The sequence below is a fragment of the Passer domesticus genome, chromosome 1 (assembly GCF_036417665.1).
Source record: "Passer domesticus isolate bPasDom1 chromosome 1, bPasDom1.hap1, whole genome shotgun sequence".
Classification (NCBI taxonomy): domain Eukaryota; kingdom Metazoa; phylum Chordata; class Aves; order Passeriformes; family Passeridae; genus Passer; species Passer domesticus.
Window position 1 is genome coordinate 51,474,810 of NC_087474.1, and position 18,635 is coordinate 51,493,444.

General features: G+C 39.6%; 1 protein-coding gene across 11 annotated transcripts in view; it reads right to left on the reverse strand.

The window, feature by feature from the left end:
* The window catches only part of HECW1 (HECT, C2 and WW domain containing E3 ubiquitin protein ligase 1), a 248,733-nt gene that overhangs the window by 89,658 nt on the left and 140,440 nt on the right, over positions 1-18,635 (reverse strand). For 9 of the 11 annotated variants that reach the window (XM_064419767.1, XM_064419773.1, XM_064419763.1 and 6 more), the window contains one exon: positions 1,472-1,550. In XM_064419767.1, the coding sequence (XP_064275837.1) occupies positions 1,472-1,550 (79 nt within the window). The remainder of the gene's footprint in view (positions 1-1,471; positions 1,551-18,635) is intronic. The other 2 variants (XM_064419794.1, XM_064419757.1) reach the window with 1 other exon arrangement.

Genomic DNA, 18,635 nt, shown 5'->3' on the forward strand with positions numbered 1-18,635 from the left:
ACTATTTTGATAGCTTAGATTTTTGACAAAATAATTGCCACATCATTGTATCAAAGCCTTTCATATACCTGGCTGTGATGATGTTGTTAATATGGATGCTATATATATGCAGATTAGTTGCTTGTGAATCACATGAATAAGACATCCCAAACGCATTATGAGGTATGGTCTTTATATATTTTAAATCAAACTGTAAATTAGATACTCTAGTTTACAAAAGGGCCCACTGACACCACATTTTACGACTCTTGAAACCACAAATTACTATTGACAGCTCTTGACTTACTAGGCCAAAGAATCTGAGAGAATGAAAAACTGTAACTAGTTCTGGGCCACATTTTCTGTTTAAGATTATTTATGGATATTACAAAATATTAAGTCTGCTTCTTTATTTCTGTTGAGCTAAGTCTGTGGTTTTATCAACTGATGGGTGGATGTCCAGTGTGCAAGTGGGCAAAAGTCATGTGTTAAAAAAGCCTTGCCCAATGTCAGTCTGATCTGCCATGTATCATGCACAACCTCTCAAGAACCACAGTGGCTGCCTAAGTTGGAAAAGCACTGACATGCATCCTTAATAGAGGGAAGCTTGAAATAAATCATATGGCCAAAACCAGTCATATAACGAGATACTTGTCCAAGAGTAGGACTTCACACTTAAAGGCCTATGCCTCTAAAACTTTTGAACTCAGGTATCACTTTTTACTCTGTATTACATGCTCAAAGAAGTTCCAAGTCAAATCAAGCATCTTTCCCTTGGTCTTCCAGGAGCTAAAAAGATATGGAAACCAACCAGCAAGCATAAGACTCCAAAATAAGAGTCATGTTCATAACAACTCTCTTTTGACAAATTGGTTTCTGTCTACAGACGTGATTTACTTGTTGTTCTTGCCAAAACTAGATCAAATGGTTCATAGCTGTTACATGGAAACATATTAAGGCTTTAAAATCTGCAGTGACATGCCAAACAATGAGGCTAAGCATTCTTCACAAAATGCAGATAAGTAAGAGCAGTCTTCTGGCTTAAGAAGTCTGAGAGTTGCTTTTGAGCAATACAAAGAATCTTCTGCACCACAGCATATGGATCTGCCTCAGGTCCAGATCATGACTGTGGAATGTGCTTTCCAAGAAAGAGTACTACCACAAATCCATTTTGCTCTGTAAATAAAGCACATGCCTTTGATCTTGCTCTCTGTGACCTATATATTTAATTGTAAACAGAAAAACCTAACACAGCCCCAGAACTCTATTTGAACAAGCTACTTCAGCACATAACTCTCATTGAAGGAAAAGAGTGTGGCAAAAATCACAGATATTTGTTCTCTGTCTCAGCATCACTTGTAGAGCAACAGACAAAGAACCCATGCATAAATATATACATACATATACTTACACACTGGTGTACATGAAAGGTTCTAGTATCTACAGTCCCAAACCATTTGGGCTGAAAACTTACTTATCTGCAGTGACTTACCTGACAATGAAAAGCTTATCAGTCTCCGACTTCCTTGTCCCTGGACTGAGTCTTCATTGGTGATGCTTTTAAAAATCTGCTGGGAGATAAAGAATTATGAGAAAGAGTAGCCTCCAACAACTCTTGAACAGAGAATTGTAACTGTCTTTTTTACAGAGTCTTAGTTAGTTTTACAACTAAGAATCAATTATATGACCAGAGATCAAAACCATGTTTTTTATCTAGGTAATCATTTAACCATTAGTGGCCTAAGTCATCCCTGCTTGGAAGCTTTCCCTTAAAAAAACATAATGATGCAAAAATACTACTGCAATTTGAATATAGCAGTTCTTCACCCAAAAAGGAACTACTTATTACTCAGGAAATAAAAGTATTACATAAGGATGGGGATGTGGCTAGCACCTCTTGAAACAACTTCCATCTTTATAATACCTTATTACTCGTGTGGAAAATCTTGTTCCAGAGGGTTTATTGCATACCTTTGAGAAAGACTTCTGAGAGATTACTAGTACCCTGCACAGAAAACCTACTGTGAATTATGCTAACAATATGCATTGAGGGTAAACTGGGAAAAAAAAAAATCCATCGATTACTCTTTGTACTCTTTGTACATTAAAAACAGTTCAGTTTTTAATGTCAGTTTTTGGTTCAGCAAGTGATTGGTGAGCTGCTGTTGTGCAAATTAGGCTCCAACTGCCTTCTGGCTGTGATCAGAACTGGGAAGCAAGAACACCCATGGGCTGGTGACTGGGGCATTAGAAGAAGCCCACCAGCAGCAGTTTTTGTGTGGAGTCTCTGAGCAGGGCAGAGGAGATGCCATCCGGTGTCAGACTCCAAGTTCAGCAGGGAGGTGGTGCTGTGAGTACTGCTTCCCACCAACTCTGGAGTCAAACCAAGTGCTGCTCTGCCCCCGGGAAGCAGCAGCTCCATGTCACTCTTGCCACTCAGCTTTCAGCCAAGAAAGAAAAATAGCATTTATGCAGCAAAGTCCCAATTTCTAATGGGAAACAGTAACTGAAGTCCCACTCAGCTGTGACTAATTTCTCGGTATATTAAATATTGTGTAGCCAAGTTTAACTTAGAAAACAAGCTGCTCTCTGCCCCCACATAGTGCAAAACCTGGACAAGTGAGTACTTAGCCCAGGTTTAGCTAAAGTGAGTTTAGCCCAGCTAGCAGGGATTAAATAACCTCACATGGATGAGACCTAGATTAAAAATATCTGGATGAATTTAGATATCCTTATAAAATAATGGGCTCTGCTGGACCTGACTTTAACTCAAAACAATTTTGTTTCTTCCAGATTATCTAAATGGGATAAAAGGTACTGAGCAGGGCAGGACTCTATCAATTCCAGTAGAAACATCTCTATTGCATCACAGCTAATTAATTGCAATTGCACTATTGGCCTTCTCAGCAAAGTACTTGTTGATTGAAGCCATCACTGATTTCTGGATAGACATACATTTAAATCAGAATACATGTAACTATGGGAATTTTATGACACGAACTCAACAACCTTTATCAGCCAAAGTTGTGATCCCATCAAGAAACAGTATTTCCTTGTCAACATGTATTTTTCATACTATGTCACTGCCTGATAATAATTACACATTATGCTTTAATGCTTACTTTTATGGTCTTTTTATGATTTTGTTCAAGATAGTAACAGGGCCAAACAGCCTAGATATGTGCATGTTTGCAAAAGGTGCTTTTTTCATTTAACATTTTTCTGGGGTTTTATTTAGACCTGCTATGTATGTCATACATCATGCCAGTATGAATAGTTCAGCAGACTACACTTTGAACAAACCGAGGTGGATCTGATGGAGTCCTGAAAATCTGTTCAAAATTTAAAAATATTTGCTATTAAGTGACCCTTCAGGGGCCATATCTACGTTAGTGAAACTATATTGAGACAGTCATAATAGACTGTTGACACAAATCCTGATAAAAAGCAAAGCATCCTCAGCATGGTCAGACTTGCACTAGCAAAGCTTGCCATTCATACAAGGGCAGTAATAACACATCCAGTCCCATAAATGAAACAACAACAAAATAAATTTATTTGCTCCTGAAGGGTCCATCTGTTCTGTGAAGCAGGTGTACCCCACAGCGTCCTGTCAAGTGCTCACCATTCAGCCATACAATCAGGGGTACTAAAAGCCAGTCCTGCTGTGCAAATGAGTTCCATCCTCAGTAGCTGACCCCTGCATAACTTTCTAAGATGCAGCACTACATCAGCATGCCACGCGTTTTGAGAATGCCTAGCAATTAACCTTAGCAAAATGAAATGCTTGCTGGAAGCTTTTCCAATTTTCTTCCGGGCCAGGTGGATGAGAAAGGGAATGCAGGGCAGAAAGGCTGAAGGAGAGAAGCTTTTGTCCTTTGGTTTGACACCTGTGATGCACCATTAAAGACTTCATACAGCTGAGCCTCCTGTGTAGCTCTGGCATCACAAACCTGTGCTCCTCATCCTCCAGTGGTCTGCACTCTCCTCACACATACACAGCACCTTCTCACCCACAATACAGGTCCTCAGGCATGCCAGGGCACATACGAGAGCAGGCTCATTGTTTGGCAGGCAAACATCCTCTCTCAAAGAATAGGAAAGGTAATAGGAAGGCCATGAAAGTCATTATACTTTAATATTGGCATTTCAAGAAGTCAGAAGGAACAGCAAGGAAGTAAGGGAGACAAATCTCCCAACATTAAGTCTGATTTTCTTAAAATAAGGAGAGCTATTTGCTGCAGTTTGGATTCACTGTTTTCTAAAGCAATACTGGACTGTCCCCAGTAAAGAGGACAAGGCTGCACTTGATGCAGAGCACGGCAAAAGAGGGTGAGTGATCACCAGAGATCATCAGCATCTGTATCAAATGGGTTTCATAGTATCTTTAGGCCTGAGATAGGGATGCACGTACTGTTTCTGCTTGCTATTTATAATGAAGGACTGATTTTAGTGACTGCAGTATAATTAGATTGGGAGTTTTGTCACTGTAAGTAAACCTTGAGTTTAGTCATCAGGAGGTAAAAACCCCCGAATCTTCTCAACTGCCACTTAAAACACAGTTAGTCGACACACAGACAACATTCATCTCATCACTTGACATCCTATGGGCTTGAAGTCCTTCACATGAAAAGGAAAAAATGTCATTTTCCCTCAATAGCTTCTGGACTTTTTTATGTCCTTGAAGTAAGAGCTCAGTCTGAATTAGCTTGATATTTTTAGTTTATAATGCCATTTCTGCACACTGTGCAACCCAGCCTAATTATTTTACAGGTCCTGCTGATACAAAACAGAATTAATATGCTTTTACTATACCCTTCTGCTATATCTAGACATCAAGATGGGACATGAGCTGCAACTTCAAGCCTAGCTGAATCTCTGTCCAAAAACCAAAGGCTTCTTGAACTGGGCTCGAACCTACTTTTGATTTCTTTGAATATAGTTGGAGTCAGTATCATTGCCACTGATGTCAGCACATACATTCAAACACTAAGAGAAGCATCAGTACTTCCTTTAAAATATTCTCCAGTAAACACACACTGTAAAATCTTCTGGTCTGTGATAGAGTTTCCCAACCTCTGAAGCAAAGCAAAAGATGACTACCAGCACCTGTTGTAGACTACCAGCAACTGTGAAACATGGGAAGGTACTTGAGACCAGACTGAAGCCTTTTGGGACTTGCTGACCTCAGGAAACAGTCCAGCTTGGTAGTGCTTTTCATTTTCTCAGTACAGAGAAAAAAGAAGACCAAAGGAGAAGACTGAAAGCTAAAAATAATAGTTTTGTCCTGGAATCACTTTTCCTTGTGAGTAGTTCCTGCAAATGCTAGAAGGAAGTTATGTGACCCTGAATGAGAAAGGAGGCAGGTTTCACACTAGCAAAGCGTGCCCTTGAGACTCCCTTTTTCTTTAGCCATGGTATGTGTTATGAAAGAAAGTAATCATCTTGACAAAGCCCAGAGTATTAGAGTCCATCAGTTCTTGCTGAGGCAGAATTCCAAGCGCATCACTAAAACTTTTCTAAGCAAAAAGCCAGAAACAGAGACTCTCACAAGTAATAAAAATAAAAAATATCTAAATATCTCCTAAAATACCTTTCCCTTTACTAGTCCACTTAAATATGTGGAAGAACAACAAGGACAATACCATTGCTCCCTAAAATAGGGTGCCTCTATTCAGCCTCCCTGTTGCTCTAGGTTATGATGAGGTAAATACTTTTTGACACAGGTACAATGTGAATACAGGTCTGGAAAAAACTAATTGTTGCAACTGTGTTTACCTGGTGCTCTACTAGAAAACCTACTTTTGGACACCAAAGTGGCCAGTAATAGTGCAGCATGCTGGCAAAACCTCCTTTGCAGCATTAAATTCCTTTTAGCATGTTTGTCTATTGTGCAGCAAATCTTAACTATTCTTAAAGTCCTGCTGATAGAAAACATCTACCACAGCTAGACATGCACAGCAGAAAAATACAAGCACTTACTTATTTTCCCACACACAGCACAGGAAAACACTCTTATGTCTTAGTGCTCTGTAGCACCCCTCCTCTCCAGAAGGATTTCTGTCTTCCACCAGAAGGAAGAGGACATTTTTGGCCACTGAGCTTGTATGAAGAGATACACAAAAGCTAAGCAAAGTTTCTTTTCCCGTAAGTAGAAGAAACACCTAGATTAATTAATCTCATTGTTCAGTGACAGCCAAAGCACTTCTGTATCAGTAGCTTCTGCTGCAAAAGAATGGTGGCATTTAACTGATATAAATTATGTCCCACAGGTCAATATTTTTCTTTCATTTGAAAAGAGCTAAGAACAGTGATATTAAAATCAGTGCTGCACTACCAGTTTGCTTTCATTGACTTTATATAATGATGAACATCATGGAGATGACCTAATGCTCAGTATAATCAAGTTCCCATTTTACAAGATGCTTATTAAAACCTAGAATATTTTACAATGATAGCACAGATTGTAATGACAGTAATACCTAACACAGATTAAACAGTCAGGTACTGTAAACCGGCAAGGCTCTAGTTGGGGCAATACTATGTATTCACAAGAGTTTTTCTTTTATAAAGTAGATCTAAGGACATATCAAAGTACTCAGAAAAGCTTACACTTCCAAGCAGTACTACCCAGACCTATAATCAAGTCTACAATGAAAAAAGGCTGGAAAGCACAAATGTAAAGCAGCAAAATACTTTCTGTTTGTACACACTGGCTCTGAGGATGAAAAGCAGTAGATTAGAGCATTGTGAAAAGGGAAAGTTACAACCTGTGCTTGGTTCAAATCAAAAGTGAAAAATAAACTCAACTTAGCCCCAAACTGTGCATTAGCAAACAGAAAAGCTCTGACACATTGCTAGATGTGTCAGAGCTAAAGATGTGGTATTGCAGTGCAAAAGACAGCCTGTCCAGTCATTGCCTGCACTATGCTTACTTTAAGCTCCCGTTCTTTGTTCTTTGCTTTTCAAGACCACTGAACTTGCCAGCAGATTTAAAGCAAAATAAGTAAGGTTAACAGCCTTGCTGATTTCAGTTTAAACGAGCTTGGAGCTATTGTTCTAATAGACCAGAGTGTACATGGCACAGGAGTCCAGAACAGTCCTCAAAATTTTTTCTTCCCTAGCCTATTTCTGTGGCTTCTACTGTTGCACTCTTGACTTCACTTAATGATTAACATTAGGTGAACTCTTCAAAACAAGTGAAAAAAGGCTTACATTTTCTACAGCTCAGCAGTGAAGCATCTTATCACAGTAAGAGAATATCAGACATCATCCTGAGTTCACACTTCATATTCTACCATCTTCTTTAGAGAGGGAATTCCTCAGTAAATCCACAAATGGGTGAATATTCCCATTTCCTCCCAGGTGCCAAATTTAAAAATAAACTGTTTTGTAAAAATTCACTAAGCAAACAGACTAAGTGCCTCCTTTCACACCATCACTTGGCTTCTTCAGTGAAGAAGCTGCTCTGGGATGCAAAGGGAGAATTCTGAAAGGAACAAATGCAGATCTGAGCTCCCTGACTGCCACTGACAGAATTATGTCTGTCTATAATCCCAGGCACCACTTTGAAAATCTACCCCTAATTAGTGGCAATGCTCCAGCTTCAACCCCCACTCTGCTAACAGAATTATCCAGCTCTTGAATGCAATATATTCCACTTATCCTGTTAGCTTGTTAAGCCATTGTGCTGGCACAGTGGTATTTTTCTGTCAGGTGCTTCCAAACAGCTGCCAGCTTCTCCAGCAGCAGCCTGACTCCTGCTGGGCACTCTGCCGCCGGCCCGTCCCTGGACTGTGACCACACACACACACAGAGGCTTCCCCATGTGCCATGGTCAGCAGCATTCTAGCCTTGTAATACACCACCTTCTCAATGCCATTTCCTTATTAAGTAGAGAATCTGTTTTTTGCGGACATATGACAATTACCCTCTCTCTGCAGAATATAACTTTTACCCCCCTCTGCAGCAGTATTTATTGATTACTTTATTTATACTTTATTTATTATTTATTTATTACACAGAAGCTTTTCATTGCAAAAACTCTTGTCTTAGAAACTCTTTAAATAGGTAGCAAGTAAGTGAGTAAACATTTTTTCCCCCATGGAAAACGTTATGAATTTTTTCACCAGATTCTAGATTACAGACTGTGGCAGCCAAACTAAAATACTGGAAAAGAAACCTGCTGCTTAGTGAAGTGCCTCAGTGACATCCTCTAGAAGGCAACTATCAACAGGCTTATGACAAGTGGACATCCAGTGAGAGTACATGCCAAGTATAGGGAGGTTTCCGTGTTGGTGTGAAGCTATTTCATATTCCCCAACCAATCCTATGTGCCTAGAATGATCTTTCAGCATAACCAGAATCTCAAATAAGGATGTTGGGAGCAAACACTTCCAATTAAAACAAAATCAGGGATTGAGGCTTGAAATCAGTATCTCCCACAGAGTCCAATATCTTTTCCTTCCATAGATTTAATAAATTCAGCTTTTTAATTGTTTCAACAGCTCTGCCTAATAAACTTCAATTATCTTTTGGCAGTAGAGGAAAAACTTTGATTAAAGATTCTGATCTGCCTTCACTTTTTGAAACTTCATTTAAAGAGACTTAGATTTTCAGATACTGAAAGACAATCACACATGCACATGGTAGGTTTTGGGTTGCTGTTTCTGGGTTGAGGCCTGGACTACATCTAAGCAGCAGATATTTCATTTATACCTATGAAACTTTGGGGAGGATTGCTTTCTGCAGCATATCCCACCAACTGCCCCCCACTGGCTCTGAGACTGCAGGTTATTTGGTGCCAATGACCCCATGAGCCTTAAGAAGTCTGTCAGCTAGGTTTAAATCGCCCAAAACATGACAGTATTTTACAGACCCAATGTTCCAAACAAACTCCAGTTTAGTTAGCAGGGAAGATGTCTCCTTGTGGTTGCTAAACAGCTTTGTGTTTCCCAGTGTTACCACCATCCAGAAAAAAAACCAAAAACGTCTAAGAAAATCTGGTGTTATGATCAGATTTACACCAGGCAGCTGCCTAATGCAGACTAGTATTGGCCCTGTAAATCTGTCAGGTCCATGCACAGACTATTAATGTGCTTAAGCACTCTGACAGCAAGAACTGCTTGTAAATATTATCCTCTCTGGAGCAACTAAGGAATATCCTGAAAGCTACTGAAATAACCGGGGAGTTTGCAATTGATAGATGAAGAGGCCTATTGGACACTGATTGGATCATGTAATTTTGCATAAAATTTGCCCCACAGACTTCAAATTCAAACTTTTCATGAAAATACTTTGTTTGTGTGGAGAATTAAAAAATTGCTGCCAACACAATTTTCTCTCTGCCTATGAAACAACCAGAGTCACCAAAACATAGGACATATACAGTGGAAACACTGACACATCCATGATGTATTTGAAAGGCAGGAAACTATCAGCATCTGCCCTCCCTACAGCTTCAGAAACTCCTCATTCTTCTAATATGGTTTGGGTGGGACGAGTGCACAGATGAGTAATGCTGACACTTGAGGGAGAGAACCTATCTTTCAGCTAAGCTGTGTTTAAAGAAGGGCTCAGAGCATTAGTCATGCTGACAAAGCCCTGGACAAGGGAACGAGTCAATGACCCTTGGAACCATAAAAGAAGCAGCTAGGCAGCGAACAATGCCCATTCTTCTAAATGAATGCCTCAAATACCAGTTCAACTATGAATACCATTATTTCCAGAAGTGAGTTACAGACAATTTACTTTCAACCTTGAGTCCCACTTTGGGCAGAAATGAGGCAACTGTAGATTTATAGTCTGAATTTAAAAGTAGAGAAATATCTGTGCTACTTCAGATGTCCCTCGATCTTGCTGAATTCCTAATAAAACATTTCACTACACAGAGTATTTTTCAAGTCAGGATGCCACAGAAATGATAAAGCTGAGAAGAAAAAAAAACAACTGCTTTTACAGTATCTACAGTCACTTGGTTAATGCAGCTTCATTTACACTCAGTGTTTCTCCTTTTAGCAAATCCATTAGACTCAGCAGAAACTGCTTATCTCACCTTAGCAAACCCATGGGTTTTATTTTTTGTTTGTTTGCTTGTTTCACTATTTGTCTGATTTTGTGGTTGTTTTATTTTAATCTTTTCTATTTAAAAATAGCCTTTGTTTTCCAAGTGGCTTCTGCTGTCTATAGCACTTGATGGTTTGTTTTTCTTAGGTTTCTGCTTTCTAGAACAGCAGGCTTTAAAAAGTCAACAGCCTTCTCCAGTGAAGCGGGCTTGTGGGAATACTGATTGTAATCAAACTGCCGTACAATAAACAATGTTGGATGAGATCTCCTGAAGTCATCTAACCCTTCAGTCAAAACAGGTCCAACTTAGAGCAGGCTACTCTGGGCCATGTCCAGTTGAGCTTGAAGTATGTGAGGATGGGGATCCCACAAACTCTCTGGGCAACCCATTCTAATGTTTGACTACTCTCTTGACACAAAATATATTCCTGAAGCCTAATCAGAATGTCTCTTGCTGTAACTTGTGTCCATGACCTGCTACCATTTCAACATGTCCTGTGACTAGAATCTCTCTCCTTCCCTACAATATCCCATTAGGTAGTTAAAGGAATCAGTAACATTCCACATAAGAATTCCCTTAGGACTGAATAAATAAATCCAGCTCTATCTCTGCTTCTCCTCGTATGTAAAGTCCAATCTGAAGGATGAAGAAAACAGAGGCCAGACTCATTCTTAAAAAGAGTGTAGCAGGGCACTAAGAAAATCTGAGGTATAGGAAGGACTTCTGGGGAGAAGCAGCTTTTACAAAATCTGATCTCCAGTAAGAGATTAATTCATCATAGCACTTTGGTCACCACCAAAATCCTTGTGAATGATTTGTCTTGGTGCATACTGAACGCAAATCTTCTGAACATAAAGTCATTAAAATACAATAGGAGAGGAAAGTGGCGTCAACCAAATGCAGGAGTGCTGTCATTTCAGGGAAATCGTTAACTACAGCAAACCTGCAAGCTAAGCCTGACATGGCCACAGCAAGAGAGGAGATGTCTCACATGCCTTGGTGCTCCTGCCAGCTGTGACCACCCCACTGTGAGGCTCACACAGTTATCAGCTACCTGTCTGAGAGGCAGCCAAGGGGTCCTAAAGGCTGGTTGTGGTCAGCACTCCGCATGCTTTTCAGGCAGTCTATACCTCTCCTAATCCAAGAGCTCTTCAAAACCTTGTAAGGAAGAAGCCAAAATAAAGGTAAAAGAAATTTACAAGAAAAGGAAAAACTGGAACCAGAAAAGAAGAAAAAAGGCAAGGGTCTATACAACAAAAGTGGAAAACAAAGGAAAAAGCAATGGAGGATGATATAGGCAAAGCAAGAAATTAATTTCTAAAATTCCAGATCCCTACATTCTAAAAAAATTCCCTTCCTCCCTTTCAGATACATCTCAAAACACCCAAGCAAACACCAGAAAAATCCCAACACTCTAACAGTGATCATTACGGCTTTGTTAGAACTCACACCTGACACCAGCAGCTTTCAAACTTGCCTATGACAATGGTAAATGAGATCCTTTGTGAAAAAATAAGAGAAATAAATAGGCTGCTTTAAAAACCAGGGTTTCTTGACAACAGTGGCACTTCCAGACTTTTCTGGTATTACATTTAAAAAAATTTGCATATAACTGCCTCAGGTGTACAATAACAACCCTAGGCTGCCCTCAAACATTTCACCTCTGAAATCACAGTCTAGAATTGCAGTCTGACAGAAAAAAAGTCAAAAATGTGTCTGTATCTGAGATACAGTCCATTATGCATTTAGTGAACTGAAGTTTAACAATTACACAGGGCTAGTTAGGTATTATGAGAGGTGCTGGTTGTCCTTTGCTAAGAATATCAACACGTGGTTTAATTAATGTGGTTTATACTTAGGTTCACCACAAAGTCCTACCACACAAGTGTAAGGGCAAAAGGTGCCCAGTGTAAATAAAAATCAGACTTGATGAGTTGAAAAGGAAAGTGGGTAAGAACAACTTAGTTGCTTTCCATCAGACTTCACAGATGTAAGACTTTAAGCTGCCTTTTAAAGTGGACATATTGAGTGGGGAGGTGCTGCATGTTTTCAGTACAGATGGAAACAAGCTTGCCTCAGAACTCAACTAGCTAGCCAGGGAAAAAAGAGACAGATATTTAATGGAAAAGGAAAATGTTTCTCAAGAGATTCAAAGATTAAAAATTAACAAAGGGTTCAAAATTCTATTAAAGAAATATTCTTATGCACATCTGGTGATATAAAACATACCGACCTACATCAATTTCTCCACTTGTAAGAAAGCCTGAGAACAAAAGAAGTTTGAGTAATAGTTACAGGAAAAATATTTTTAAAAGTGTGCAATATTATATAACTTTATTCTATCAGCAAAACTACATTAAGTGAACATGGTTATCCTGTCAAGCTCCAAGAAATCATGAAATGCAGACCTAAAAGATAACTGTGAAGCACAAAGTCTGCCTCTTGATATATAAATTTTAATGCTTTTTTCTTTTTTTAGCTGTCTCTCATCATAACTTTTTCCCAATGCAACATTGTAAATGTATTTTTAGATCACCCAGGTTTTGTGCGAAGTTAAATACAGGCAATCCAAGATATACTCAACATACAGATAAAACAAAAGTTAGCATGATCATAATAGGGCTTACATGCATGTGCACGTGGACATCCATGCACACTAAACTCTTAAGGCAGATACCTGCAGGCACGGGTGTTTCTTGGGATGCTGGAAAACCTGGCTTTCAGTTACCACTTGCTCCACCCTATCACCTACTTACTCTTACTTCTACTGAAACAACCTGCAAGTTATTGTAGGTTATCCACAAACATTCAAAATGACCTACAAATCCACCAGTTATAAATGTGTGCAATTTCACCTCATTGTCATTTCCTCAGTTGTCTGCTGATTTTAGGTTATCTGAGGGTATGAGTTATTTCAGAAGAAATCTTAAGTACTGACTATTTTTATAAAGGATTATGCATTGCGAAATGACAATAATCTTGTCTCTCCCCAGATCCTTCTCCCTGCCCCTCTTCCTTTCCAGGACTAAGGAAAGCAAAGAAAACAAAAGATATTTCAAGAAAATGAAATTATTTTTCTCTATTACTCTGGCTGCTGCAAAGTCCTTGGTTACTGAAAATCCAATCAGGACTAAATTGCTGGCATCTATCAACTGCAGAAGATATGAAACTTCACTGCATAGCTACACACAGGTTCAATGCAGGCTACAGATGCGGCTTTAACAAATTCTGTGACCTCCATCTTTCCCTCTTCATGTCTGGCTGTTTGTCTGGCTGCTGCTCTGATGTAAAGAGATCCGTGCAGTGCTTGAAAACTGGCATGCTGGTACATGAGAGCTGCTGAAATTTGTTGAAAATTGGTGAGTGAGAGACTGGGCACACAACGGCCCATCTTGGCTTAAGTTCATACTTTGGCTTGCATTCAGATACTCGTGGTACAGATGTGTGGACACAAGAAGAGATCTTTACCTATCTCCCAGCTTTCCTCCCACTGTGCCAGCTTGCCAGCTGGCCACAGGAAACATGACATCCTTTAGCTTAGGAATACGTGATTCTACTAAAATCTGTGTTACATTTGTGGGTGGTTCAGAGAGTTTATAATCTGTACACCTACCCAAGCATTTATCAGTATTCTCAACTCTGCATCAAAGCTTTGTAAAATTGTGCATTGCTTTTGCACAGCAAATTCACAATTTACATGTTCAGCTTATTTCTCATCTGTGTGTCCTAAACATTTCCCTCCCATTTGAAAACCTGCAGGCTACAGCTCTGACTGCAACACAAAGCACAGGCAGTGCATCAGAAGAACTCGGTCAGAAACCATAGCTAAGTCTCCATGCTCTTTTCTGAAAGAAAATAAAACAAACATAAAAGTACAACCAAAACAACCACCAAAACCAATTTAACTCAACTTTGCATTAGACTCCAAAGCAGCTGGTCCACAGTGACATGCCTTACAGCAGTAAGTAATTTTAAATAGCCACACAAAGAAGCACAACATAAATAACTTGTATCTAGCCTATATTTGTGCAGCAGCTCACCCAGGCTTTGAGAGAAGAACCAACTGAATAGGCAGAAAGATCTCTACTACTTCAGTGGATCTCGCTTTCAGGTTACTGTAATCTACACCAATAGATTTAAAGCCCATAGTCACACCTTTGTAATCATCTCTCCCTGCAGATTAGCCTTCATCTTCCCTTTTCACTTGGCAGTGTGTTTGAGACACAGTAGTAAATACTGTTAAACAAAAGATCATCTTCAAGAAATAAGATGAGCCTCTGACATCCTAACAAACGTCACATATATTTTTAAAAACCCCATAATTACAATTACAGGATACAGTAATTCTGCTGTATTTACCATGTTTTCCTCATGTCCTATTTTTCTATTGTTACAGAAATTATCATAAGAATTTTACAAAACAAGTTCCTTCACTGTCCTAGCTCCATCTATTTTGCCTCATTCATTGCAAGCTCTTAAACAGCTATTTGGGATTTTATTCATTGCTTCAACTAAACAGTGAGTTCATGTTTTTTCCTGTACATCTTTTAAAATTTATTCAACATCTTAAGAAGGCTAATCCACACAAACAGCTGTCTCTCATCTAATATTTGCATTCCTTCTTCAACATGAGTCATTTCTTCTTTGTTCTAAACTAATCAGCATGGCTTAGTATGCCAATTTCCCTGAATGGACATGTCTGTCAGAAACCTGACCACTGTGCTTTTCAGCATATTAACTTACTATTAAGTCTTCCACTTTGTCTCATCAGCTAATAGGAATTAAGAGCAGATTAAAGTCTATGATAACAACTTTCATTTGAGAATTTGTAACCCTTTTGGAAAACATTAATTCTGAGCACATACCCAAGCAGTAAAACATTGCCACCCACATAGGAGGTGAAATATAAAGATGGCCAATGGCAGTGCTATATAACTCTGGTTTGTAAAAACCACTACAATAACAAAGCTGAAAAAGACATTTTAAAAAGGCAAAATTAGCTTGAAATCACAGGTACTAAAGATGGGCTATCATTAAGAAATTAGAATCTGAACAATTAGAATTCATACATTGTCAGACAGTCTTGAAAAAGTGGCAGCATGATTTTAATGATAACCAAAACATGGACTTCTTGTCTTGATGAAAGCACAATGTCCTCCCAGAAACATGACTGGAAATGACTTCCTATGCGTCCTGGATTCAGCTATGGTAGAGTTAACTTCTCAGTAGCTGTTAGAGGTGCTGTGTTTTGGATTTGGAATGAGAATGGTATTGACAACACACTGATATTTTGGCTTTTGCTCTTTTTATCCCAGGTCAAACACTGTTTTTTTTTCTTGTCTCATGCTTTTCCAGTGAGGAGATTAACAAAACAAACTGGGAGGGAGCACATCTGGGACAGGTGACCTGAACTCTCAAAAGGCATATTCCAAGAGATTACCACGGAGATTACCATGCCCGGTATATAAACTGGGGGTAGTTAGTTACCTATTACGAAAGTTGATCTGGGTTTGGGAAGGGGGGTCTGGCATCAGTCAGTAAGAGGTGAGCAATTGTATTGTGCATCACCTGTTTTTCCCATTATTATTATTATTATTATTACTATTATTATTATAATTTAACATTACTACTGTATTTTAATTTATTTTCAATTATTAAACTGTTCTTATCTCAGCATACATGTTTAACTTTGCTTCTCCTTCCCATTCCATCGGGGTGGGTGCAGAGGGGGCCGGGTTGAGTGACTGCATGGTGCTTTATTTCCAGCTGGATTTAAACCAGACACTGGGTCATGGAGGCCAGTAGATACAGCAACTGGTACATCTCATCCCAGCTGATTCAAATTTCTTAGCTAATTAACATTATTCCTGCTTCAAAGGTCTTCTACCCCAGAAGGCAGAAGTAAAACCTTTGATACTGTCTCCCACAGCATTCTCCTGGAAAAGCTGGTGGCCTATGGCTTGGACAGGTGCACTCTATGCTGGGTTAAAAACTGGTTAGATATCTCAGTGCAGAGAGCTGTGGTGAATGGAGCCACATCCAATTACTGCCTGGTCACTAGTAGGTTTATTGGGGCATGCCCTGTTTACTATATTTATTGATCATCTGGACAAGGCGATTGACTGCCCCCTCAGTTTGTAAATGACATTAAGTTAGGAATGTTGATATGCTTGAGGGTAGAAAGGCTCTGCAGATGGATCTGGACAGGCTGGATTGATGTGCTGAGGCTAATTCTAAGAGGTTCAACACAGGCAAGTGACAGGCGTTACACTTGGGTCACAACAACCCCAGGCAGTGCTGCAGGCTGGGGGAAGAGTGGCTGCAAAGCTGTCTGGCAGTAAAGGACCTGGGGGTGCTGGTTGCAGAACATAACAGCAGACTATAATCCAGGATGTACCTAGATAGCCAAGCAGTCCAATGGCATCCTGGCCTGTATCAAAACTAGTGTGGCCAGTAGGACCAGGGCTGTGATCGTCCCCTCTCTACTCTGGTCAGGATGAATCTCAAGTCCTGTGTTCAGTTCTGGGTCCCTCACTTAAAGTAAGGTATTGGTGTGCTGGAGGGAGTCCAGAGAAAGGCAACAAAGGTGGTGAATGGTCTGCATGGTAAATACTCTAGGAACAGGTGAGGGAGCTGGGGTTGTTTAGCCTGCAGAAAAGAAGGCTCAGTGGTGGCCTCATTGCTCTCTACAACTACCTGCAAGGAGGTTGTGACAAGTGGAGCATAGCCTCAAGATGCAGCAGGGGAGGTTCAGGTTGGACATGAGGAAGAATTTCTTCAAGAAAAGAGTTGTCAGGCATTGGAATGGGCTGCCCAGTTAGGTCGTGGAGTCATCACTCCTGAAGATGTTCAAGAAACAAGTGTACTTGGCACTTAGTGGTATGATCTAGTTGACAAGGTGATGAGTCAGAGGTTGGAGTCAATCTTGGAAGTCTTTTCCAACCTAAACAATCTTATCATTCTATTCTACGATTCTATATCTCAGTTGCAATTCTACACAAAACCATGAGGTTTTTATCCACACTGAACATTTCTTCTCCCCATATTTCTATATAAAGACAAAAAACTCGTGAGTAGCAGAGATTGTAAGAGATTCTGAAAATGTCTGCTTATGCTTTCAACAGGAATTTAATTTTGTATTAAAAATTGTCCAAGAGAAGATGCAGATCAGAATCACGTATCACCTGACACATGCATCTGTGTACCTTAGAAGAACTTCAGTAAAAGGAAACATGGTAAAGCTGTAAACAGTGCTAACTTATACAGAGATGGGAGAGATCAACAGCTTATCTCCATCTTTGCTAATCCTGGAACATTGGAGAAGACAATAAAATTGAACAAAGGTAAATGCAAAAACTGAAGAAAGCAAAGCTGTTTTTTTTTTTACTTGCAAGGCCTAAATAAAGGGAAAAATGTGACTTATGGGGGGACAGAAAGCTTACAACTAGCAAGCTCAAAATTATTTTCCTGCTGGAATGACTTGAAGTCATCAAGCCTCCCACTTGCAACAGGATCACAAGCTTTCCAAACATCTGCCTCTCTATACGGGTGCAGTGCAGAAAGGACAGCTAGTGAAAACATTAGGGCAAGTAATGAAGTGGATAAGCAGCCCTGGAAAGAAAACAGAACATCAAACCCTGGTCTTTTCCACTTTATGCCCCATCAGGCAGTACTGTGGACATACCAAATTTGACCTAGAAGATTTAATGCCCATGCACTGCAAGGATTCTTATAGCTTCCATGGTCTTGGGTGTTGGACTAGCTGGATACTGGATTCACCCAGGCAACATTCCTGTTCCTTTTTGTTTTTCTGAGTGAAAAGCACATTTTTTTTTTAAATTAAGACTGTGCCAAGTATAAATAGTACTTTTGCTAATAGTCAAACACACACAAAAATGGGTAGAACACAATGTTCTCTTTTTAAATTCATTAGCAGGCCACTAGTGCACCGAATGAGATTTAAATCAGTGTGTACAAAATTGGCAATAACAAATCAAACCAGCAGATGCAGGGGAAAAGGGTAGAACTAATCTATTTTGTAAAGGAACATCAAAGCAAATATTTTTGCAACTTCTGAACTAAAACATACTAGAAAGCTTTGTCATGTATCTAAACTACCCCTGGTAATTTATCTTGTGCTCACCTGCAATCAGATTCATGCCCTATCACAGCAAGTAATTCCTAGAATGGAGGAAGCAGGAGGTGCTTCATTCCTTCATTTGGCACCCAGGTCTAAATCCTTCTTTCCTTGCCCCTTCAAAAACTAAAATTCTGCCCTCAGACCCACTGTGTAATGTCAAGAACTGCATTGTTTTTCATTAATGAGAGAGTATCTAAGAATGTAAAAGGCCAAAGCAAGGATGATTACGCAGTGCAGTGTGCTGAACAGTTGCTGATCTCTCCATAATTTACTAAACCACAGAAGGGAGCAATATGATGTGCAGATATTACTATGGCTATTATGTGACCGTAACAAGAGACATTCCAAAAGCTAGTGGCTGGGAAATACCAGACTCTTTCTGAACCCATTAACAAATAAATGGCTTGTGTAATGGTCTCCTTGTGCTGCTGAAATAAAATCACTCCAGTT